Raw genomic sequence first — 22,734 nt, forward strand, 5'->3', positions numbered from 1 at the left:
AATCAAAAGGAATATGCACAGGACACACTGGGCTCATCCTAAGGGTGTTCATGTTTGGACACCATGTCATTTGAGATATTTAGGCTGCAGAGAAGGCTGGGCTAGTCAACAATCATCATATACCAATAACAAACACACAGACAAGTCCCTGAGACGATTTCAGAAAGTAAGTGCCACAAAGAAGATATAATAGGGCACAGTGAAGTAGAGCATGACTGAGGAAAGGGAGCTTTCTGAATGAGGGATTTCATAGCTGAGTGGGTGATCTTATATAGAGATTCACATGACAATAAGGGAGCAAACAGATGAAGAGTTGGGTGGTGGGCTGGGGGACGGGGCGGGGGCTGTGGGGAGAAATGAGTGCTGCAGAGACAAAAGAACTCCCTCCAGCATACATGGCACACTTGAGAAATAGCAAAAAGGTGGGAGGACAAAGTGGGAAAAGTTGGGGGATGATGCCAGAGAAGAAGCCAAGGGCCAGATTAAGTTGGGCCTTGAGGCCACGATAAGGATTTTGGATTGCACTGGAGACCACTTACAGATTTTAAGCAAAAGATTGGATCTTTGAGGAAATCATCCCTGCTTTGTGAGGGTACAACTTAAAGTAGGAGGCAGATCCATTAGGAAGATGTAGCCATAGACCAGGTGAGATGATAGTGGTATCATAGGCTTAAAAATAGTCCTGGAAAAGATATCTGTGTCCTAATCCCCAGAACATGTGGAGATTACTTTTATTTTATTTTTAGATGGAGTCTTGCTCTGTCACTCATGCTGGTGTGCAGTAGCACGATTTTAGTTCACTGCCACCTCCTCCTCCCAGGTTCAAGCAATTCTCCTGCCTCAGCCTCCCGAGTAGCTGGGATTACAGGTCCATGCCACTATGCCCAGCTAATTTTTTTTTTTTTTTGTTTGTATTTTTAGTAGAGACAGGGTTTTACCATGTTGGCCAGGCCCATCTCGAACTCCTGATCTCAAGTGATCCACCCGCCTCGGCCTCCCTAAGTGCTGGGATTACAGGCGTGAGCCACCATGTGCAGCCAATTACTTTATATGGCAAATACAGAAGTAATTGCTTTAGGATACTGAGATGAAGTGATTATTTGGATTATAAGGATGGACTCTAAATGCATTCACAAGCATCCTTGTAAGAGAGAAGCAGAGGGAGATGTGGCACAGGAGGAGGCAATGTGACCTCAGAGACAGAGATTGGAGTGATGTGGCCACAAGTCAGAGAATGCTGGCCACCATTAGAAGCCAGAAGCAGCAAGGAAAGGGTTCTCCTCTAGAGCCCTTATATGGCCCGTGGCCCTGCTGATGCCTTGATCTGGATTTTTGGCTTCCAGAACCATGAGAAAATAAATCTGCCTAAAGGGAGCAAGTTTGTGGCTGAAAACAACACAATTTATTACAACAGTTACAGAAAATTAATACCAGTGGCTTGGAGTAGGGTTTTAGCAATTGAGAGGGTCGGAAGTGATTGGATTTAAGATAAATTTTTGGAGACAGGACCAACAAGATTTGCTGATGTATATAGTTTAGGTGTCATAAAAGGCAAATAATCAAGACTGATTCCCTTTTTTTCTGAGCAAGGGGGTGGGTACTGACATGGTGGAGGGTACAGGCGTTATTGTTACATGTTTGCCATATTTATGTTGGAGAAAATATCAGCTATCATGTGTCAGTGCTCTCTACATGCCAGGCACTGTCCTAAATTCGTTACGTGTTAGCTCAGTTAACACAGGTAAGTCAAGTGGGCAGTAAGATATATGACTGGAGTTGAAAAAAGGCTAGGCTAGGAGCCATCGTGTATTTAAATCCACGGAACTAATTAGATCACCCAAGAGAACATCTGCAGACGAGACAAGATCTGGTTCAAGGCCTGATCCAGGGCACACTTCATCTTTTGGCAGAACAGAGGGAATGGATCCAAAAAAAGGAAAGAGGAAGCCAGTGAGAAGGGTGGCAAACCAGGAGCATAGGAAGTCACAGAAGTAAAACTGGGGCCAAAAAATGTAGGGAGCCATAAGGATGAGGAAGACGCGAGCTACACAGTCGCGCTCTTTCTAGGGCAGGGAGGCGGACAGAACTGACAGCTGCTATGTAGCAAGATGACCGTCGCAAGTGACCCTGTGAAGCGCCACTGCAGTGGCTGGGCGGGGAGGAAAGCTCCATCAGAGCCGTTTGAAGAGAAGAGGATGGGAAGTGAGAGTCCACAGAGAATGCAGGCGACTTTTAGGAGGAACTCTGATGCTAACAGAAGTGGGCTGTGACTGTGGGACTCTGCGGTCCAGAGGGCTCTAGCTGGCTTTCAAAGTGACCAGTTCTGCATCACGTTTGCGGGCGGCAACTGTGAGGGGGAAATGGAAGGTGAATACAAAACCGGAACAAGCGAAGAGGCAACGTCCCCAGACAGGCCGATGGGCTGGGGCTGGAGCACAGGAGGCCTGACCTTGTCTCTTCCACTTTCCCTCAAACCGTTGGTCACCAAGCGCAGACGCTCACCACAGAAGCGACGCAACCACAACTGCCGCGGGGCTCCGTGACACGCGCGGGCGACTCGAGTCGGGGAACCACGGTTTCCGGCCGGCGTTGCGAGGGGCACCCAGTGCGCAGGCGCACGCCGTCGGCCTCCGACTCGCCCCGCCCTCTGGGGCGCGGGCCTCAGTTCCGGGATACCGCAGCCGACGCCGAGAAGCACCGTTTCTTCTTAAAAGAGAAACGCTGCGCGCGCGAGGTGGGCCCCTGTCTCCAGCAGCTCCGGGCCTGCTCGCCTGGCCCGGGAGGCGCAGGCGCAGTCGGGGTGAGGGCGCGTGGGGGCGCACAGGTAATGTCGGGGTGGGGGTGGGTCGCGACGGGGTTCTGGGCAACCTGGGAGCTGCCATTGGGATTGGTCCGCTCCACGCACTGCCAGCATTAAGTGGGGGTGCCCAAGACGGGGTGGGGGGCGCCCTCCAGACCTCTGAACCCGGCCCCACCGTCACTCGACCCAACTGTGAAGAGCGCCCCCAGCTGCACGCCAGGACACGACCTTTCCTTCCCCTACAAAGCAGTAAAGGCCGCTGCCCTCTTCAAGATGAAATGTGTGGACCTCCCCCCAGCCCAGTTGAAATTTCCCGTGAAAGTCTCTCGCCCCTTCCCCACGGCTCCACTTCAGTGGACTGGAGGGCGCAGGCCTTTGTTCTGACTGCGTGTGTCTGCCGGCCTCCCCCCGACGACACCCACATGGTAGCGCTGAGCTTCCACACCCTGTATCACAGAAGGACAGGGTTTGCTCCACACCTGCCACTGCTGTTGAAATAGTTTAGTCTTGCCCCGGAATTGCATAGATCAGTGAGTCTTCCTCACTGATGAGGGAACTGAGGCCCCAACGACAGGTGGAGCCGGGTCCTCGACCCCCAGGATCGGCTGGGCGCTGAAGACATCTTCCACCCTCCAGCCTCTGGTGCACATGGCTTCCTCCCCGGCGGTGGACGTGTCCTGCAGGCGGCGGGAGAAGCGGCGGCAGCTGGACGCGCGCCGCAGCAAGTGCCGCATCCGCCTGGGCGGCCACATGGAGCAGTGGTGCCTCCTCAAGGAGCGGCTGGGCTTCTCCCTGCACTCGCAGCTCGCCAAGTTCCTGTTGGACCGGTTAGGGGCCGGGAGAGGGGCTTGGGGGAGGTTACCCAGGCAGCAGCCCCTAGCCTCCTCTCCAGGGCCTGTCCCGCTGCTCTTTTCCACCCTCAGGTTTCTCACTTTACCAGGACGGCCTGTGTGACTTGTGGCCTCCCAGGGTCCTGCTCCCCTCCTCATGGTCTCAGCGAATAGCAGCCCTTAGGGCTGGCCCCTTACATGTGTGAGTGCCCAGGGCCGAGGGTGGCTGGCCACCTGAGTCCTGACCTGCCTCTTCTCCTGCTGGCAGGTACACTTCCTCAGGCTGTGTCCTCTGTGCAGGTAGGTATGGGATGGCAGGGGGTGAGAGCCAGAGGGAAGAGGGGCCACAGGGTGACCCAGAAACACCCTCCTTTCAAAGGGAGCCCTGAGTGAGTTTGGGAAGGATGGGGTGAGTTGGGGAGCACGGGGTAGTTTGATGGGAGCAACCTCTGGGTGGGGAAGGGAGCAATGTCTCAGGATCTAGTGTGTCTTGGTTCTGAAGAATGAGAAATTGGACTGTGGCTGAGGTTGCCCTGGGGTTTGAGGGAACAGGGCTCCCTGGGTATGGCTCTCCAGGGTGAGAGGAGGAGACTTCCCAGTTCAGCCTGACTGCTTCCCCCACCCCTCCAGGTCCTGAGCCTTTGCCTCCAAAACGTCTGCAGTATCTGGTGCTCTTGTCTCATGCCCACAGCCGAGAGTGCAGCCTGGTGCCCGGCCTTCGGGGGCCTGGCGGCCAAGATGGGGGGCTTGTGTGGGAGTGCTCAGCAGGCCATACCTTCTCCTGGGGACCCTCTTTGAGCCCCACACCTTCAGAGGCACCCAAGTCAGCCTCCCTTCCACATACTACCCGGAGAAGTTGGTGTTCTGAGGCCACGAGTGGGCAGGAGCTTGCAGGTAGGCTGGGAAAAAGCAGAGTTGTGGAGAAAAGGGAGGAAAGAGGTTTCCCATTTTCTGTAGCTCAGAACCCTGTTCTCTAAAAATCATCCTTTTTCAATGGAAAAACTCTATGTTGACAAAGAAATATATCATCAAATACATTGTTGGGCACGAAAAGCAGAACAAAATACAGTGTATGGTATGCTATCATTGGTGAAAAATACAAATAAGGGGAAAATGAGTGTGTGTGTGTGTGTGTGTGTAAGTACTTGTGAATGTATAACATATCTCTGGAAGGCACATAGGAAACCAGGTTGCCTGTGGGAAGAAGTAGGCGATGGGGGGACAGTATTGGAAAGATTTTTGACTATAGTTTTGTGAACTGTGTGAATATCATCTCTGAAATAGAACAACGCCTCCTACTCCAATAGCCTCTGCTCCCTCCTCCTCAAGAGTCTCTGCCTGGGTGCAGTGGTTCACACCTATAGTCCTAGCACTCTGGGAGGCTGAGGCAAGAGGATTGCTCGAGCCCAGGAGTTTGAGACCAGCCTGGGCAACACAGTGAGACCCCATCTCTATTTAAAAAAAAAAAAAAAAAAAAGGAGTCACATCACTTCAGACCTTAGAACTTTACATGTCCTCATCCCTTGAGTCCAGAGTTCCTTCCCTTTTGACTTTGCCTGTCCCACAGATTTGGAATCTGAGCATGATGAGAGGACTCAAGAGGCCAGGTTGCCCAGGTGAGGATGTGGGTAGGAGGGAAAGGGTGGAATTGCATAGATGGTAGGATGAGGGAGCAGGACCTCAGACTTGCCTTCTTTGGGCCTGCAGGAGGGTGGGACCCCCACCAGAGACCTTCCCACCTCCAGGAGAGGAAGAGGGTGAGGAAGAAGAGGACGATGATGAGGATGAAGAGGAGATGCTCAGTGATGCCAGCTTATGGACCTACAGCTCCTCCCCAGATGAGCAAGTTGGGGTTGAAGGAGAATGCTGAGCAGAGCAGGAGAGGGAGGCAGCTGGCCTGGCAGTTCATAGCTTTGCAGACTAGAGGGAAGGGCTTGTTGGTGTGGAGGGAAGGGTGGGTTTTGGGGAAGGCAAAAAGAACTAGAGTCTTTGAAGTGCGTGGGTGAAAAGGGGTGAAGTCAGGCGCAGGGAGATTGAGGGCTGAAAGCAGATATGAATGGGGAGCCTAGGGTGGGGGTAGGGTTGTTTCAGGTTTGAGGTCTTTTCAGTTTAGGGGCTAGGGTCAGGCTGGGGCTAGCTGACTGCCCAGAGAGTTAATGCCATCTTCCTCTTTGTTCTCCTTTCAGTAGTGAGCCTGATGCCCCCAGACTACTCCCTTCCCCTGTCACCTGCACGCCTAAAGAGGGGGAGACACCACCAGCCCCTGCAGCACTCTCCACTCCTTTTGCTGTGCCATCCTTGTCAGCATCCTCACTGGGTTCCAGAGCTCCTCCACTTGCAGAAATCGGGGTGCAGCCAGAGCTCAGCAGGACACCTCAAGCAGCCCAGCAGACTGAGGCCCTGGCCAGGTAACCTGATGGCTGAGACAAAGGGCAGGGGCGTTCTGGGATGTGGCCCTCCCTCGAGGCCCTCTGCTCCCTCTTTGCTGCCCATAGCACTGGGAGTCAGGCCCAGTCTGCTCCAACCCCGGCCTGGGATGAGGACACTGCACAGATTGGCCCCAAGAGAATTAGGTAGGACTTGGGGAGATGGGGTTCTGGGGAGGGCCGACAGGAGGGAGGCAGAGAAGGGCAGGCAGGAGTCATCCTGCTCCTCTCCATTCTCCCCAGGAAAGCTGCCAAAAGAGAGCTGATGCCTTGTGACTTCCCTGGCTGTGGAAGGATCTTCTCCAACCGGCAGTATTTGAATGTGAGGGGCACAGGTTGGGGCCTGTGTGGCTGCTGGGGTGGGGGAAAAGGGCTAAAAGAGAAACTGAGGAAAAGGATCTTAAGGCATGGGAGGATTCAGAACTGTGAAGCAGAGGGTTAGGATGGACATGCAGAGCTTTCCTATAATTAGTAATCATTGAATCAGACAAATGGTAGATGAAACCATGCCTCAGGCGCACAGAGCCACGGCCCTCTACTGCTTCTTCCATGGAGGCCACACAGAGATGACAGTGGCATGCATCAGGCTCCCCTGGAGGTGCTAATGACAGTCCTGGGCACTTGACGTGTGTGAAGTCTTCTGGTTCTCACAATATCCCCATGGATTAGGTGCTGATATTATTGCCACTTTGCAGACAGAAAGGTTAGGCGTTGCTCAAGGCTCTTCAGCTAGTGTGTCTTAGTGCTAGGGTTCTGAGCCTGGTGGCCTGGCTTCGGAGTCCATGCCTGGGTTGCCTCATATCCTGGCTTGAGAGGATATTCCTAGAGTGAAGTGGGCTAGGAGATGGTCCTGTCCCCAATCTCACTCACTGGCTGAGAAATTTGAGGCACAGAGGGGGAAGGGTCCAATCCCTACAGTCAGCCAGAGCACTTGGAACAGCAGGTGCCAAGTCTGGGGAGGGCCACAGACACTGGGATGATGAGGTGAGGGTAGAAGATGGGGAGAGTGCTGCCCACAGAAGATGACAGAGGAATCAAGTGAAAAGCGAGAACGACCGGGATGACAGGGAAGCTCTAGGCTGAGAAGAGCATTCAGCAGGGCGTGTCAGACCTTCTGGAGTCTGTTATGGAGGAGACCAAAGCAGCCCCTGGAAGTTTAACTGTGGAAAAACGGGATTCTAAAGAAGGGAACAGCCCATGCAATTTAGTGAGCGAGGATGCTAACTTAGGCCAGTGAAAAGAGAAATAATTTCGATATTTAGGAGTTAAGGTTGCAGAGCCTATTACCCTTAATAGTGTTCTAGGTTGAGTGTGTGTGTGTGTGTGTGTTTCCAAAGCAGATTTAGAAGAAAATCATATTATATAAATATCCGTGGCGAGGTATTAAAAAGCAGGCAGTTGGGGTGATACTGTTGCACGTGAATATTGACATTAAATAGGATAATCATACTTACCCAAACTGCTTTCCCCTCCGCAGCAGATAGTGCATTCATGATTAGGTGAACCAGGGGTGTCACCCAGAGTGATACTTTGTACAGGGAACATTGCAGGGTGAGAGTGTGACAAGGAGCTGAGATCATGGAAGTCAAGCACAGAACAGGGTGACAGGAGAGTTGAGTGGTCAGGATGGGATGGGCGTGGGGCTCATGGTGTAGGTGAGGACTGAGCCTCAAGGAAATGAGCCATGACAGGGAGAACTGCTGGGGCACAGGCCAGGAAGGGGACAGAGGAGCATGCCTGCTGGGTGAGCTCAATTGATCTCCCTGTGGAAGGCGGCTATCCTTTTGCCTCTTCTCTCCCTACCACCCACTTCCTTCTCTAGCACCACAAAAAGTACCAGCACATCCACCAGAAGTCTTTCTCCTGCCCAGAGCCAGCCTGTGGGAAGTCCTTCAACTTTAAGAAACACCTGAAGGAGCACATGAAGCTGCACAGTGGTGAGTGGTGGAGCTCCACCTTCCTTTGTGGGTTTCTTCACCTCCCCCTCTACGGGGTCCTGGCAGCTCCCACTCTGTGGGTTTCTTCACCTCCCTCCGAGGGATGACTCTCACTCATCCTGCATGCCCTGTATGTTGAACACCTGCTTGTTTTAAACTGTTCTGGGTACTGGGTACAGCAATGAACAGAGTAGGCAGCGCTAACCCTCTTGAGACATCCACTTTAGTGATACAGGGCTATGAAGAAAAGTGGAAGCTAGGGAAAGGAGGAGAGCATAAGGAGGAGTTGCTATTGTAGAAAGAGAAGATGCTTTGAGCAAAGACTTAAGTGAAATGAGGAATGGAGACCTGCACCTTATAGACTATGGACAGCGCCTGTGGGAAGGCCCTTAGGTGGTATCTGGGTGACATGTTCCAGGAATAGGAAGGCCAGGAGCTGAGAAAGGAAGAGAAGTCACGTAGTTGGCGGAGGCCTCTGAGACCTTCCACAGGACATTGTGACGTCTGCTTTAAGTGAGATGGGTGCCATCGCAGTCTTGAATGGCAGAGGGACGTGGCTGACTTTTTAAAAAATCACTGTGGCTGCTGTGTGAATAGGGGGACCTCAGATGAGCAGAACCAGGCACTCAACTGTGAGATGACTGCAGAGATGCGCAAGAGGGCAAGGTGGTGCCTGGATTTGCTGGCAGCAGCTGAGTCAGTGAGGAGTGGCTGGAGGCCAGTGTGTGTGCAGATGGAGCCAAATGGGCTGCTGTGGGAAGGATGGGTTGGCTACAGCTGAGTGGGCAGGGAGGAGTTGGGTAACTTGGAGGATTCCAGCCTCAGCAACCGTGCAGAAGGTGATGTGATTTTTCTGAAAACAAGGGAGAAATGGTCTTGGGAAGGGAAATTTGATTTGAAACGTGCTAATTAAACATCCAGGAGATGTGAATGTGGAGATCAGGGGAGATGTCTGACAAAAATATAAATATAAATGTATGGGTCATGAGCATATGGGTGGTATTGAAAGCCATGACGCCAGAGTGTCCCTAGATAGAGGAAGTGAGTGTCATGGCACTCCAGCCATCAGAGGACAGGCCAGGTGAGTAGTGAGGAAGATGGAGAGAGTGGTATCTGAAGAGCTGAGTATAGAAAATGCTTCAGGGAGGAAGGGGGGATGATTGCCAGTGCGACAGGCCAAATGTGATCTGAGAACAGGTGACCAGATGTGCGTTCAAGGCAGAGTGGAGACAGCAAGTATGGACAGCTCTGTGTTTTGCTGTGAGGACGGGCAGAGAAATGGAGCCTTAGCTGGAAGGCTGTGGGCTCAGGGCACAGAGATGGGAATGATTCCATAGAGAAAGGCTTGCTGCTGATGCTGGAGTGAAGTGGGGGACCTCAAGTGAGAAGGGGTCAGTCTTGAGGGGCACAGTGGAGGGCTGCCGGGGGGAACAGTTTGAGTAGTTGTTTATATAGGCACAGATGCAAGTTGAATAGTGGATTTAGTGGGCAGAAGATGTGGGTGTTCTAGTTTCTTGGCGACTTTAGAAATGAGCCCCGCTGAATAAGGCTGGTAGGCTGGGGGTGTTGGAGGCTGGTGGAGAGAGGAATTGGTGTGAAATGTCTTCTGTACTTCTAGAAAGTTGGAAAAGTGAACTGATGAGGGAAATGCAGACGCAGTAGGGTAAGAAGGGGGCCTTAAGATTTGTGACTAGATGAAGAGAGTGGCCAAGAGGCAGACTGTGCCCCCTACAGTACACACGTGCAGGCCTGGAGCAGACCAAAAGTTGTGTTTATCCTGAGTTGGGCTTTAACCAAGCAAGTACAGTGGACGGAGAGAGGGACAGGAAGATTGGTAGTGTGAATGAAAGAAGGCAACAAAGATGGCTGTGGAAATGCAGGTGAGTGGGGAAGGGCTCAGAGGGAAGATGGTGGGGCCAGTGGACTGGCCTGGAGTCATGGGATTATCATAGCAAGAGGACAAGGTAGGAGGCCCTGGCAGGAACCAGGATGTTTGAAATCACAATTTCTTTTTTTCTCCCCCCAACCCACTGTATCTTAGAAGAAATAGCAATTTCTGAAGTGGTGCAGTGCACGGGTGTGACCTGAGACTGGTGACTAAGGAGGGTGGGCGATGAGGTCAGTGAGGTCAGGGAACAGAGGGCTGGAGTGCTGACTGACAGCAGGAGTAGTGGCTGACGGGAGTAGAGGGGCTGAACCTAGAGTTACGTGGATGGGGAGTGATGGGGCCAAAGGAAGAGGCTGCAGGTGTATGTGGGTCTGATGGTGGGGTCTTCAGAGAGGTGGTGATGTTAGAGGTGGTCTAAAGGGCACCATGAAAAGCAGAGGTGCCTTTTCTACTGTAGACCCTGAGGTTTGGTGGGTTAGAGAAGCCACCGCAGCCTGTGAGAGCTGCTGGCAACACTGTGACCATGGGCAACAGGCAGGTGCTATTGGAACAAGCAGGGAGTGCAGTTTCAGGGAAAAAAGAGGAGAGGGGACTGGCTGCCTGCAGACAGGTAGTTCCACAGGGCACTGATAGGGTCTGGGACAGGTGGGATATGCAAGCCTGAATAGGTGGTAAATGATTCCAGGTGCCAGAGTCTGTCCTTGGGCTTTGAGCTTCAATCCTAATTCCCATTGTGGACTCCCAGCTTCTGCTTGGCTGCCACCCAGGGCCTTCAGTTCATACATAAGGACCCAGCTCTCCATTGCATGGGTCTCCTTTGAGAAAGAACCAGCCTAGAGGCTGAGGTGGGGTGGTGCATCTCCATTGGGAGTTCATTGGTTTGAGTGTGATTGGCGGGCAGGGGGTGGGGTGGACAATAATGAGGTCTTTTAGCTGGGTTCATGTCTTACTTGACCCATCAGGTCAAGGGACCTCATGACCCATCAGGTAAAGGAGGTCCAGATGGGCTCCATGATCAGATAACAACTGATTAGAACCTGAGCCTCCTGACCTCTGATACTGGTGCACTCCGGTGAGGGACAGTGGGTGGGGTGGACCAAGGAGGGGCCACAGGGTGGGGGCAGATGCTGGAGTGTTCCTCATATGCCTGCAGACACCCGGGACTACATCTGTGAGTTCTGCGCCCGGTCTTTCCGCACTAGCAGCAACCTTGTCATCCACAGACGTATCCACACTGGAGAAAAACCCCTGCAGTGAGTGCTGGATTGGGGTCTGAGGGCCAGGGGCCAGAAGGGAGGAGGTGGAGTCTGGAAGCTAGGCATATATAGGACACCTAGGCATTGGGGAGCAGGAGGAACCCCCTAGGGAAGTCAAGATGGCCTGAGGTCTGTTCCTTCCCTCCTCTGTCCCTAACTCCAGGTGTGAGATATGTGGGTTTACCTGCCGTCAGAAGGCCTCCCTAAACTGGCACCAGCGCAAGCATGCAGAGACGGTGGCTGCCTTGCGCTTCCCCTGCGAATTCTGCGGCAAGCGCTTTGAGAAGCCAGACAGTGTTGCAGCCCACCGTAGCAAAAGTCACCCAGTCCTGCTCCTGGCCCCTCAAGAGTCACCCAGTGGTTCCCTAGAGCCCTGTCCCAGCATCTCTGCCCCTGGGCCTCTGGGATCCAGTGAGGGGTCCAGGCCCTCTGCATCTCCTCAGGCTCCAATCCTGCTTCCTCAGCAATGAGCTCTCCAGCTTTGGCTTTGGGGAGCCAGACTCCAGGGACTGAAAAGGAGCAATGAGGAGAGGGTCTGCTTGAGAAACACCAGATGCTTGGTCCCCAGGAACTAAGGCGACAGAGTGTAGGGTGGGGACAAGACTGGGCTGTAGGGGAGCTGGACTACTTTAGTCTACCTAAAGGACAAAATAAACAGAGTATTTTATGCAGGCATGTGTGGGCAGAGTGAGTGTTTTGGCACCTGAGGTGCAGAAATCCTGGATCCCTTTGAAACCATGTACCAGAATGCAGCTTAGGTGCAGGCCCTCACTGCTGACCCTTTCCAGACTCACTTTGACACTTTGCAGCCCTTTCCTGTGGAGTAAGACACCCACCCTCACACAAACAGAGCAGGCAGAGATAATTTGGAGAGTGCTGGGTCACTCCTGGCAGACTGGCTGGAGCAGAAAGACATGATTCTGAGCCATCTTGTACTTGCCATTAACAGAGAAAACCCGATGTGTAGGCCTTGAAGTCTCACCTTTTAGTGTGGAATCAGTGGTCCTCCACACAAGATGACTGAGCTGCCTTGGGAAGGTACAAGAGACCTTGGAACTGAATGGATCACTTCCAAACTCTGGTCAGCAGCCTTAGGTTTGACAAAGGGGGCGCTTGGCATCTAGAACTCAAACAAACAACTTTATTTCACTAGCCATAAGCAAAAAGTTGTTGACTAGCTCCAGGGGATTTTCCATCCTGCCCTCTCCCTACTAGTGGCTCCCATGATTTGGAAATAACCTCATGTTCCACTTGGCAGTGCCTCCCTTTGTGGACCCATGTGGTTTTGGCCTGAGTCCCAGTGAAAATGTTCCTTACCTGGCTGGGGAACATTGTTCTGAGAGGCCCCTTGATCTCCCTGGGGGACGTGTGGCCATGCGAAGGGCCCTGCCCACCTTCAGGTGAGTGGCCACCTCTGCCAGGGTGCAGGCAGCTCCTAGCATGGAGACATCCTGCCTGGAAGTGAGCTTTCCCACTTCCATACCCACATTTCTCAGAAGCAGAGAGTAACAGGGAACCAAGAGTTAAGAAGCCACAGGGCTGGTAATGTGACTACAGCCAAATCTGTGACCATTACCCGAAGAGGCAGGACAACAAAAGTAATCGGGAAAGAAGATGCGGGCTGGAATAAGGACATGGGACAAAAGAAGACACAACAAAGGCAGGAAAATCGGAAACACCAGAGAGCACAGTGGCGTTAAAGGGACACACCAACACCTGGGCTCTTGCACTCAGGGGAGTCCATTTCCTGGACTCCCTGCACCTACACCTGAGGAGAGAATCCGAGTTATACGAGGACAGGATGGCAAACGGGCCGACAGGGAGTAGGTGTAGAGGGGAGGCAGGAGGCCAAGTGAAGGGCTGCCAACAGAAACTGGAAAGGCAGGAGGCCACATCGTCTTTTCCCAAATCTCCATCTACAAGTTGCCTCAGCTGTCGCCGTGGTATTATAGAGGTGCTTCCCAACCACCTTTAGAGAAGCCTCAGCAAGCCTCCCTCAACTAGGACACAAAGAACCCTGGATTTTCCTGTTCAGCCGGCCCCTGGAAGACGAGGGCAGTGCCCACTGCGGACTGGATGGCAACGGCGGCAGCGGTGCGGGCGCGCGCGTGGGCCCGCTGATGCTGCGACAGCGAGCGGCTGTGGCTGAAGCACTTGCCGCACTCTGCGCACTCCGCTGGCCGTTCGCCCAGGTGCGTCTTGCGGTGTAGTGCAAGCTTGGAAGCGACGCTGAAGGCCTTGCTGCACTCGGGGCATTTGTGTGGCTTGTGGCCGGCATGGTTGCGCCGATGCACGTTGAGATTGGACACGCACGTGAACCGCTTGCCACACAGCTCGCAGCGGTAGGGCTTCTCGCCCGTGTGCGTGCGCCGGTGCTTGGTGAGGTCCGAGCGGTCGCTGAAGCGGCGGTCGCACTCGGGGCACGCGAAGGGCTTCTCCCCCGTGTGGATGCGCTGGTGCACCACCAGGTCGGAGCGCTGCCCGAAACCCTTGCCACAAGTGGCGCACGCGTGTGGCCGCTCGCCCTGATGGCTGCGCCGGTGGCGCAGCAGCGTGGAACTCTCGCTGAAGCAGCGCCCGCAGTCGCCACAGGCGTACGGCTTCTCGCCCGTGTGTGTGCGCTGGTGGCGCACCAGCGTGGCGCTCTCCAGGAAGCCCTTGCCGCACTCCGGGCACTTGAAGGGCCTCTCCCCGGAGTGCGTCTGCAGGTGTCGCGTCAGCGTAGAGCTCTTGCCAAAGCACTTGCCGCACACGCCACACTGGTGGGCGTCGGAGGCACGGGGTCGCACGGGGCTCTGGGGCACGTGGATGCGCGCGTGACTCCGCAGTCCGGCACCGCTCTGGAAGGCTCGCGGGCACTGCGTGCAGCGGTGGGGTGGGACGGCAGGGTCAGAGGTTGTCCCCGGGGGGTGCGCCCGCGCCTGGTGGAAGCGCAGCGCGCTCTGTCGGAAGGTGCGGGCGCACAACGGGCAGCGGCGGGGCCGCTCTGGCAGATGCTGACGACGCCGGTGTAGCAGCAGCGCCGGGAGGTGCGGGAAGCGGCGGCCGCATGTGCGGCAGGGGCAAGTGCGGCATCGCTGCCGGTGTGCACCCAAGTGTAGGTCAAGGCGGCCGCTGTGGCGAAAGCTTTGTCCGCACTCACTGCAGATGTACAGGGTCTGGCCAGCATGGGTGCGCCTGTGCGCTCGGAGGTCGGCAGCCCGTGCACAGTGCTCTCCACATTCTAGACAACGGAAGCGGCCGTCACCGCCGTGAGCTCGTTCATGTCGCAGCAGCACTGAGCTGTAGCAGAAGCTCTTGCCACACTCGCTGCACGCGTAAGGCTTCTCCGCTGCCACTGTCCCAGATGTGGCAAACATGGTGAGGATGGGTTCACAGGGAACCGTGCCACTCACATTCGGGGGTCCACCTCCTGACGGTGCGGCTTTTACTTCTCTTAAGGACTGGAAAGGGCACTGTAACAGAGAGGAAAGGGGGAGGCCGCAAAAACGGGTCTGATTTCAGGGTTCTTGTCTAAGGGCAGACACTGTGGCTGTTCCAGAGGTAAGCTGTGGCCAGGTTCACCCTGCACCGTGAGCCTGTGGGGAGAAGGTCATTGTGAGCCTCTGCAGCAGCTCCTAAGGAATGGAGAGGGGAACACGAACTCCCTATTTGTTATAACTTCTTTAGGTAGTCCATCTCCAGGATTCCCTTCCCCAAGACAAAGCAAAGCCATGGGCATCCCAGAAATACGGAGGGGCTGTCCTTGAACCACACTTGGAAGGGCAGGAGGGAAACTACAAGTGTCCTAGAGAACAAACAGGAATGGATTCAAAGGGGAGCTTGCATTAGCATGGGAACCATCAATACTGCTCTGAGGGAAGGGAACGCCAAGCCTGTTTGCTGGCCTTAGATGGGGATCCTTGTCTGGGGATACATTAGGAAATGACCAAGGCGGGATGGGGCAGTGAGAAGTCCCCTGCGTTTAGACTATACCAACGCCTTCCTCCAAGACCCAGCTTTCCTGAGTCACTGACATGAACCCAGCCAGGCTTGGGCTGGAGGAATAAAGCGGGTAATGTGATGAAGCACAGTCACAGCCTAAGCAAAGGGTTCAGACCCTGAAGTTACAGAAGGGGCTGGGGCCTGGCCAAGGGAAGGTATTTGAGGAACTCCAAAATATTTTTCCTTGGCTTTGGACAGCACTTGATAAACATACTACCCCATGCCAGTATACAGCCCCAAAGTTGAGAAAGCAACTCAGGACCCCGGAAAGGGGTAAAACGGGAGCATAGATAATTCACAAAAAACAGTATTAGAAGTTGGTGGCATTATCTGAGAAACACTTTTCCCGTTTTCAGGAAAGGCTGGAGAGAAGGAAGGGGCATCCTTTCTATAATAATTGTCAGGATATCCAAGTTGTTTGTGAAGGTTTGAATATGATGAATCTGATCAAGAAAAACATATTGTTTATGAACATTCTGCAGCATTTCCTCACCCAGCCACAGGAATCTGAGAATCTGGAGTAGCAGAAAAACTCCTTTATGGAGACCAAATCTGCTCTATTATCCTATTTGTCTCACATGATATCCCTGAATTCGTCTGACAAGTTGCTGCGGGCAGCTGTCTGGGAGCAGGGTCAGCCTTTGTAGTATGTGCACAGAACCTCACCTGCCCTCTAGTCAAGAGCACAATGTGGCTGCCCTCCTCACCTGGCTAGCCTCAGCACTGACTACTTCTCTCAAGGCCCACGGGTCAGTCTCCAGCCTTACTGGAGATTAGGTCTAGTTGCTAGTACAGTATAGCCCCTTGTTGCTCAACAGATCAGGGAGAGGACGCAAAATAAATTGGTCAGCTGTCGCTTTCTTCTTAGCAGATGAAAGTTCATCATAAATACTCAGACCTTTGGTTAAAATACCCCCATAGACAGGGTCCTTATGTTTTGGATACAAATGGGGTAAAGTGAAAACAGCAAACCTGCAAGTCTGGGCTCTGGAGCTTCTGCTCCCCCACCACGCTGGGCAGGAGTAGCCAGCATGGGATGTCCTCCTCTTGTGCTTCTGGAGTAGGATGTGCTATGCCCAGCAGAGATGAAGTAAAAGGGAAAATGTGAATGACAACTGAGCAGGGGAAGAAAGGGAGGGAAATATTTTTAGGAGGAGGGTATTTATTTAATGGACATTTTAAAATACAAAAAACTGAATAGTACACAAATCACTCACCATTTTACCATTCTTGTTTCATCCACACCACCACTCCATGTTTTTTTTTTTTTTTTTTTTTTTGGTTGGGGGAAGCTCTAGAGTATTTTAAATTCCAGACATCTTATATAAAGAGTATGATTAGTATGATTTTTAAACAAAAAATGCAAGCAGGAGCTCTGGAGTAGACTTTTTGACAGTCTTGCCCTGTCGCCCAGGCTAGAGTGCAGTCACCCGATCTTAGCTCACTGTAACCTCCGCCTCCCGGATTCAAGGATTCTCCTTGCCTCAGCCTCCCGAGTAGCTGGGATTATAGGCGCATGACAGTGTGTCTGGCTAAGTTTTGTATTTTTAGTAGAGACGGGGTTTCACCATGTTGGCCAGGCTGGTTTTGAACTTCTGACCTCAGGTGATCCACGCGCTTCGGCCTCCTAAAGTGCTGGGATTACAGGCGTGAGCCATCACACCCAGGCTGGAGTAGACTTTAGAGATTCTTGGTTCCTCCAGAGAGACTTTCAACCTAGACACTGGCTGCTGATTCTAGTTAGATGTCACTTCAGAGGAATGTTTGCCCTCCTGAAAATAAAATCTTCCCTGGAGACTCAGTGGCTGATCCCAAATGCCAAAGAAAGCAATGCTCATGCCCCACTGAGTGCTCTGCCTCCTCCTTGGGTATCTGGAGACCATGGCACCTCTCAAACCATGTTTCTAGGAGCCCACCCTCTCCCAGGCCACTGCCTCCCAGGGCACATGCCCAAGGAAGACAAATGCACACATACCAACATGCACACTCAACACTTAAACGGCATATACACAACAGTACCATTTCCTTCCATCACGGATGTGGAGTAAGACACTTGCTAGGGTGCAGGTTTGGTGCTTAAGTCCCAAGGCAGGCTCTTCGAGTCTCTCTTCTGTACCTCAGCCCATGCTGGAGCTCATCCCATAAGCAAAGGGATCACGCTTGAAGTGGAAACCTGAAAGAAAAAGTATTCCTGTGCCAAAAAAAAAGAGTGACTTCTAGATCATCGTAATCCCCACTCTCCTGAATGTGAGTTTTAAAGTTGCTATACCACCAAATTTCTTTCACTTTGGAAAAAAAGTACGGGAAAGTTCGGAAAGAGGGAAGGGGGAAATATGTACAAATTGGCAAAAATTCTTATTGTTGAATAATGTAAGTACCTTTCAAGCATTTAATACAAATACTATACATATAACTAAAAAAACAAAACAAAACAGGTACTAAGAAGGAAGATAAGCTAATGGAAAAACTATTATTTACAATAGGGGCAAGATAAACTTCTGAGTTTCATATGTCATTTTGTTTCTGAATAATTGAATAATAATTGAAAATCTTTATTTTCAATCAGAATAAAGATGTTTCTTCCCTGGTTATCTGTTCTGCCATGCCAGCATTTCTGGGGTGGGACAAAAGACCTCAAAAAGTCAAGATTTACAAGACACCAGTGGTCATCTTGAAGTCAGAGTTGGTAAAGCTGGTCTGGGCAGCAGGGAATAGGGCCGAGGGGAACTGTTCCATGCTATGGTGTCTACTACAGTAGCCCAGAGCCACATGTGGTGACTGAGCACTTGAAACATGGCTGGTTCAAACCGAGTTGGTTTGTAAGAGCCAAATACTCTCCTCATTTTAAAGACTTAGTATTTAAAAAGAATGAAAATACCTCATTAATAATGTTTAGCACTGATTATATGTTGAAATATTTTTGGATATATTAGGTTAAATGAAATCATAATACATTTTACCCATTTTTAAAGAAAAGTTAAGATGATAAATGTGGCTTATATTTTATTTTTATTGAATAGTGCTTGTCCAAATGGCCTTTCCAAATCCTGGAACATTTGAAGGGAGGCTAGCTCACCTCAGTCCTTGGAGGGCTTTAGTTAAGAAAAGGTCACTGACCCTGTCTGACCTTACCTTCAGTAAGCATAGAGGAGAGCTGTTCCTCTCATTTTCCAAGGCCCTAGTTCCTAGCCACCCTCTCCAGAAAGGTCTACCTGCTGTTTTGGAAACTGGACATCTAGACCTGGTAGGGACTTGGGGTTGTGACTTATGCAAAACCTTCTCTCACTGCGACTCTCAGAAGGTGAAACCATACCAGTTGTTACTGGTATTAACACACAAGAACTCTCACGTTTGTACATGTGTTTCCCTTTTGTCTTCCCAATAGTCCTTTGAGGTGGGTGTTATTAGTAGCCCTGATGTGACCTGGGCTTCCTATACAGGCTTGTCCAGTCATCCAGCACAAGTGGGCAGGTGGGTCTGGGGACAGGAGTAAGTCAGCAGGCCACGTAGCCCATCTCTCACTCTCCCTAGGGCAGCCCCACCCCTTCGTAAAGGCCCCAAGAGGCTTGCAGCAGCTCACTGAGCAGCAGGGAAAGACCTGGCTGTGAAATTCACAGGGAAGCACCAGGCAGCTAGGGGACAAGAGGGTAAAATGCCAACCCCAAGAACCAGCACTTGGGGCCCCAGGTAATGCTCTGTGTGCACTGTGTTCATCTTGGGGCCCTGACCCAGGAATGGAATGGTCTCCATGAGAAGAGGGGCAGGAACCGGCGGTGGGAGGGTGGGAGTTGTAGCTGCATCAGAAGCGGTGATTCTTCTGCTGGTTTCTCCTTGTATTCTTACCCCTCAGGATCTGAGTGATGCTGCTGTCTCCAGGATTCTGTGATACCCCTAGACTGCCCTGAAATCTGGATGAGATAGAAGCAAACTATCCATTCCCCACTCTAGATAGGGTGTGGAGTAGAAGTTTCCCTGGCTTTCAGGAGGCAGTTTTGGGGCCTTGCCACTTACAGTTCCTTCTACTGGCAAAGCTCTCTCACTCCTTCATTCAGGACTCTCTACCCTTTCTCAGAGAGGCTCCCCCTGCCTCCAGACCTCCCTCCTACTCATTGCTCAGCTTTAATCTCCATGATCTGGGGTGCTGTGACCACTCTGGGCTTCAGCATTGCCCATGTCTCAACGGACAGGATAAACTCCCACTATGTATGTTCTCTCCCTGTTCACATCCATACCTTCTCTATACTCCCCAGATTTCACAGGAAAATCTTTGTGAAACCAAAACTTTCAAAAGAATGTATTTGGATCATGATCAGACTTAGGCACTTGGGGTAGGAGCAAACTGTTATTCCTGTCTCCACCAGCTCCTCAGACATGTCAGACTGAATCTGAAGCTGGAAGGAGCATATATTAATCAGTGAATGTAACAGGAAACAGGGATTCCTGTCGACTCCGGAAAGATTTAAGTCCTATTCTAGGAGGTGCGGATGGGGAATGGAATTCAGAACACCAGAACTGCCACTCCTTGCTTCCTTCCCCCATAAAGAAATAAAATCCAATACTTCAAAAGAAGTTGCTCCTTCCAGCTTCAGATTCAGTCTATGTCTAAGGAGCTGGTGGAAATAGGAATGACAGTTCGCTCTCAGCCCAAGTGCTCAAGTCTGATCATGAGCCAACACATTCTTTTTATTTTGGAGGCAAAGTCTCGCTCTGTCTCCCAGGTTCAAGTGATTCTTGTGCTTCAGCCTCCCAAGGAGCTAGGATTACAGGCTCGAGCTACCACAGCTAATTTTTGTATTTTTAGTAGACACAGGGTTTTGCCCTGTTGCCCAGGTTGGTCTCAAACTCCTGGCCTCAAGTGATCCTCCTGCTTCAGCCTCCCAAAGTGCTGGCATTACAGGTGTGAGTCACCATGCCCAGTCCAAATACATTCTTTTGGAAGTTTTGGTTTCACAAAGATTTTCCTGTGAAATCTGGGAAGTATAGAGAAGGTATGGATGTAGACAAGGAGAGAACATACATGGTGGGAGTTTGTCCTGTCCTTTTGAGACACATGCAACACTGAAGCCCAGAGTGGCCAGAGCATCCCCGATGAGAGAGAATGGACTATAAGGTCTTCTGCAGCTTCCCTGGGCCTAGCAAGGACTTGGGCACAGAGAAGGTATTCAGTGCTTTTTAAAAGTGATGTATTAGTCCGGAATCCAATTTTCCCAAATGTTAGGTCCCTGGAGGAAAGGACCTGACTACAGTCGTCCTATCCTTCATAGCATTACCCACTACATATACAAATACTCTGCTTTGGTTTACTAAGTTGAGCCTGCAACCTGTGTAGCAGAACCAGAGAGGCAGGCATCCAAATTCTGGTTCTAGCTGTCTGATTTTACGATAGCAGACTTGGAGCGTCTGATCCTCCTGGCTGGGAAAACTTTAGTAAAGAAAGTTGGCCAGGAGCGGTGGCTCACGCCTGTAATCCTAGCACTTTTGGAGGCCGAAGGGGGGCAGATCACCTGAGGTCAGGAGTTCGAGACCAGCCTGGCCAACATGGTGAAACCCTGTCTCTACTAAAAAAACAAAAAATTAGCCGGGCACGGTGGCATGCACCTGTAGTACCGGCTAACTTGGGAGGCTGAGGCAGGAGAATCACTTGAACCTGAGAAGCAGAGGTTGCAGTGAGCCGAGATCATGCCACTGTACTCCAGCCTGGGGGACAGAGTAAGACTCCATCTCAAAACAAACAAACAAACAAACAAACAAAAACTATTATCATAGTGTTTCATATGGAAAGGTCAAAATATTGCTAAGTCTCGCCAGGCGTGGTGGCTCATGTCTGTAATCCCAGCACTTTGGGAGGCCAAGGTGGGCGGATCACTTGAGGTCAGGAGCTCGAGACCAGCCTGGCCAACATAATGAAACCCTGTCTCTACTAAAAATACAAAAATCGGCCGGGTGTGGTGGCACCCGTCTGTAGTCTCAGCTACTGGGGAGGCTGAGGTGGGAGGATCACTTGAGCCCAGGAGGCGGAGGTTGCAAGGAGCCGAGATCGCACCACTGTACTCCAGCCTGGACGATAGAGCAAGCCTCTGTCTCAGAAAAAAAATTAAAAAATAAATTGCTAACACTGAGAAATCCGGTGCTTAGGATTTACTCTCCCTAGGACAGTCCTTCTTGTTGTTTGTTTGTTTTCTGAGACAGGGTCTTGCTGTCACCCAGGCTGGAATGCAGTGATTTGATCACTGTCCCACTGCAGCGTCGCCCTCCTGGACTCAAGCAACCCTCCAGCCTCAGCCTCCCAAAGTCTTAGGATTACAGGCATGCGCCACTGTGCCCGGCCCTGAACACTTCTTAAGAGGGACTCTGAGTAAGGGGCTTAACTCCCGTCTCCACTCCAGGCATCCTACACGGTCTGCAGCCCTTTTCAGTCCTTCCCCGCTCAACCCCTAAGAATCTCTCACAAGATTAGAGCAGCACAGCATGGGACTTCCATAGCTCCACTTGCGCGAACTGTGCGCTCCAAGATGAAAGAAGGGAAGCTGGCCACTCATCTGGGACTTGGTGCCTGGTACTTAAGAGCGGGGCACAACCATTCGCCGGATGAGGAACACAGCACCTGAACAGGTCGCTTTCCGAGACCCACAGCAGCGCAGCCAATCCTGGGGCGCCTCAGGCGGCGCGCGTCACAAGTTGCTGGGCAAACTTTCTTCGGGCGAGCCCCTCCCCAACCCCGAGCCTACCCTAGCCCCTCGCCGGTGGCGCCCGCCGACTCGGAGGGCGAGACCGGGCACCAAAGACGTAGTGGGGAGCGTCTAACGCTGCCAGAACCCGGTGCCGGCCGTTGCCCCCTTAAGCCGGCTCAGCCTGGCGATGTTCGGCATGGTGACGCCAGCCCCGAAGGTCACCCGGGGAGCACCGGTGAGGACAGGCGGAGGGGAAGGCCTGGGAGGAGCAGGCCGCGCGGACGTGTCCGGCCAATCGCTCGCTCCGCAGTGTCTCCGCGTCACTCGTAGCCCGGGCGGCGCTCCCGACCGCCGCTGACAACAGTCGCCCGAGGCGGATGGGAGGAGAATAACCACAGCTGAGGACCGCTGCCCCGCGCCACCCGCGCCCTCCCCTGCCCTTCAGTCCCCTCACCGGTCGCCGACTGGCTCCTCAGACACCGCGCGGTTCCGACTCAGCCAGCGCCGACCCCCGCCTCCCGGACTGCGGGACTGGGGCGGGCGAGCCAGGAAGGGGCTAAAGGCGCGCGCGGCCTCCGAGTTGGGGGAGCGCGGAGGCGCCCGAGCGTCCGGCCCCTCGGGATGGGGAGGTCACGCTCCTGTCCCTCTCGCCCGCGCCGGCTAGTGGTCAGTCTCGCGCGGGCAGTGTCACCGGTTGCTGGGAAGACTGGGAGGCCAGAGAGCAGCGTAGCGGCCACTCAGCTTCGCCGGCCCCAGCTGGAGCCGGGAAGGAGGCGGCGCTAAGAGAGAAAGCCCGGGCGACTCCACTACCGCCGCCCGCGCGCGCCGAGGCCCCGCCCTCTCTCCGGACTTGACCAATTCCTGCCTCCCCTTTTGTCTGTCGGCCCACCCCTGGGCCTCGTCCCGCCCAATCAGAGCAAAGGGCGCCGAGCCCTGCGCGCG

At 52.7% G+C, this 22,734-nt stretch overlaps 2 protein-coding genes across 3 annotated transcripts; one reads left to right on the forward strand and one right to left on the reverse strand.

The window, feature by feature from the left end:
- The first annotated feature begins 2,389 nt into the window (after positions 1-2,389).
- Positions 2,390-11,808, forward strand: ZNF692 (zinc finger protein 692). Of its 2 annotated transcripts, none has more exons than XM_007990144.3 (12): positions 2,390-2,824; positions 3,437-3,627; positions 3,899-3,930; positions 4,261-4,524; positions 5,198-5,246; positions 5,338-5,472; positions 5,817-6,038; positions 6,126-6,203; positions 6,300-6,378; positions 7,879-7,993; positions 11,035-11,134; positions 11,301-11,808. In XM_007990144.3, the coding sequence occupies exons 2-12, from the start codon at positions 3,449-3,451 to the stop codon at positions 11,605-11,607; spliced, it is 1,560 nt and encodes a 519-aa protein (XP_007988335.1). In that variant the 5' UTR covers positions 2,390-2,824; positions 3,437-3,448; the 3' UTR covers positions 11,608-11,808. The 2 variants fall into 2 exon arrangements, with proteins under 2 accessions (XP_007988335.1, XP_007988336.1); XM_007990145.3 differs by having other exon boundaries at positions 2,702-2,800.
- A 448-nt stretch (positions 11,809-12,256) lies between these two features.
- On the reverse strand, positions 12,257-22,573 carry ZNF672 (zinc finger protein 672). The gene is made up of 4 exons (XM_007990141.3): positions 22,247-22,573; positions 17,141-17,294; positions 16,094-16,191; positions 12,257-14,715 (listed from the first exon to the last, which is right to left on the reverse strand). The coding sequence occupies exon 4, from the start codon at positions 14,494-14,496 to the stop codon at positions 13,138-13,140; it is 1,359 nt and encodes a 452-aa protein (XP_007988332.3). The 5' UTR covers positions 14,497-14,715; positions 16,094-16,191; positions 17,141-17,294; positions 22,247-22,573; the 3' UTR covers positions 12,257-13,137.
- Between the last annotated feature and the right edge of the window lie 161 nt (positions 22,574-22,734).

The sequence above is a fragment of the Chlorocebus sabaeus genome, unplaced genomic scaffold (assembly GCF_047675955.1).
Source record: "Chlorocebus sabaeus isolate Y175 unplaced genomic scaffold, mChlSab1.0.hap1 unalloc_scaffold_551, whole genome shotgun sequence".
NCBI classification, from domain to species: Eukaryota; Metazoa; Chordata; class Mammalia; order Primates; family Cercopithecidae; genus Chlorocebus; species Chlorocebus sabaeus.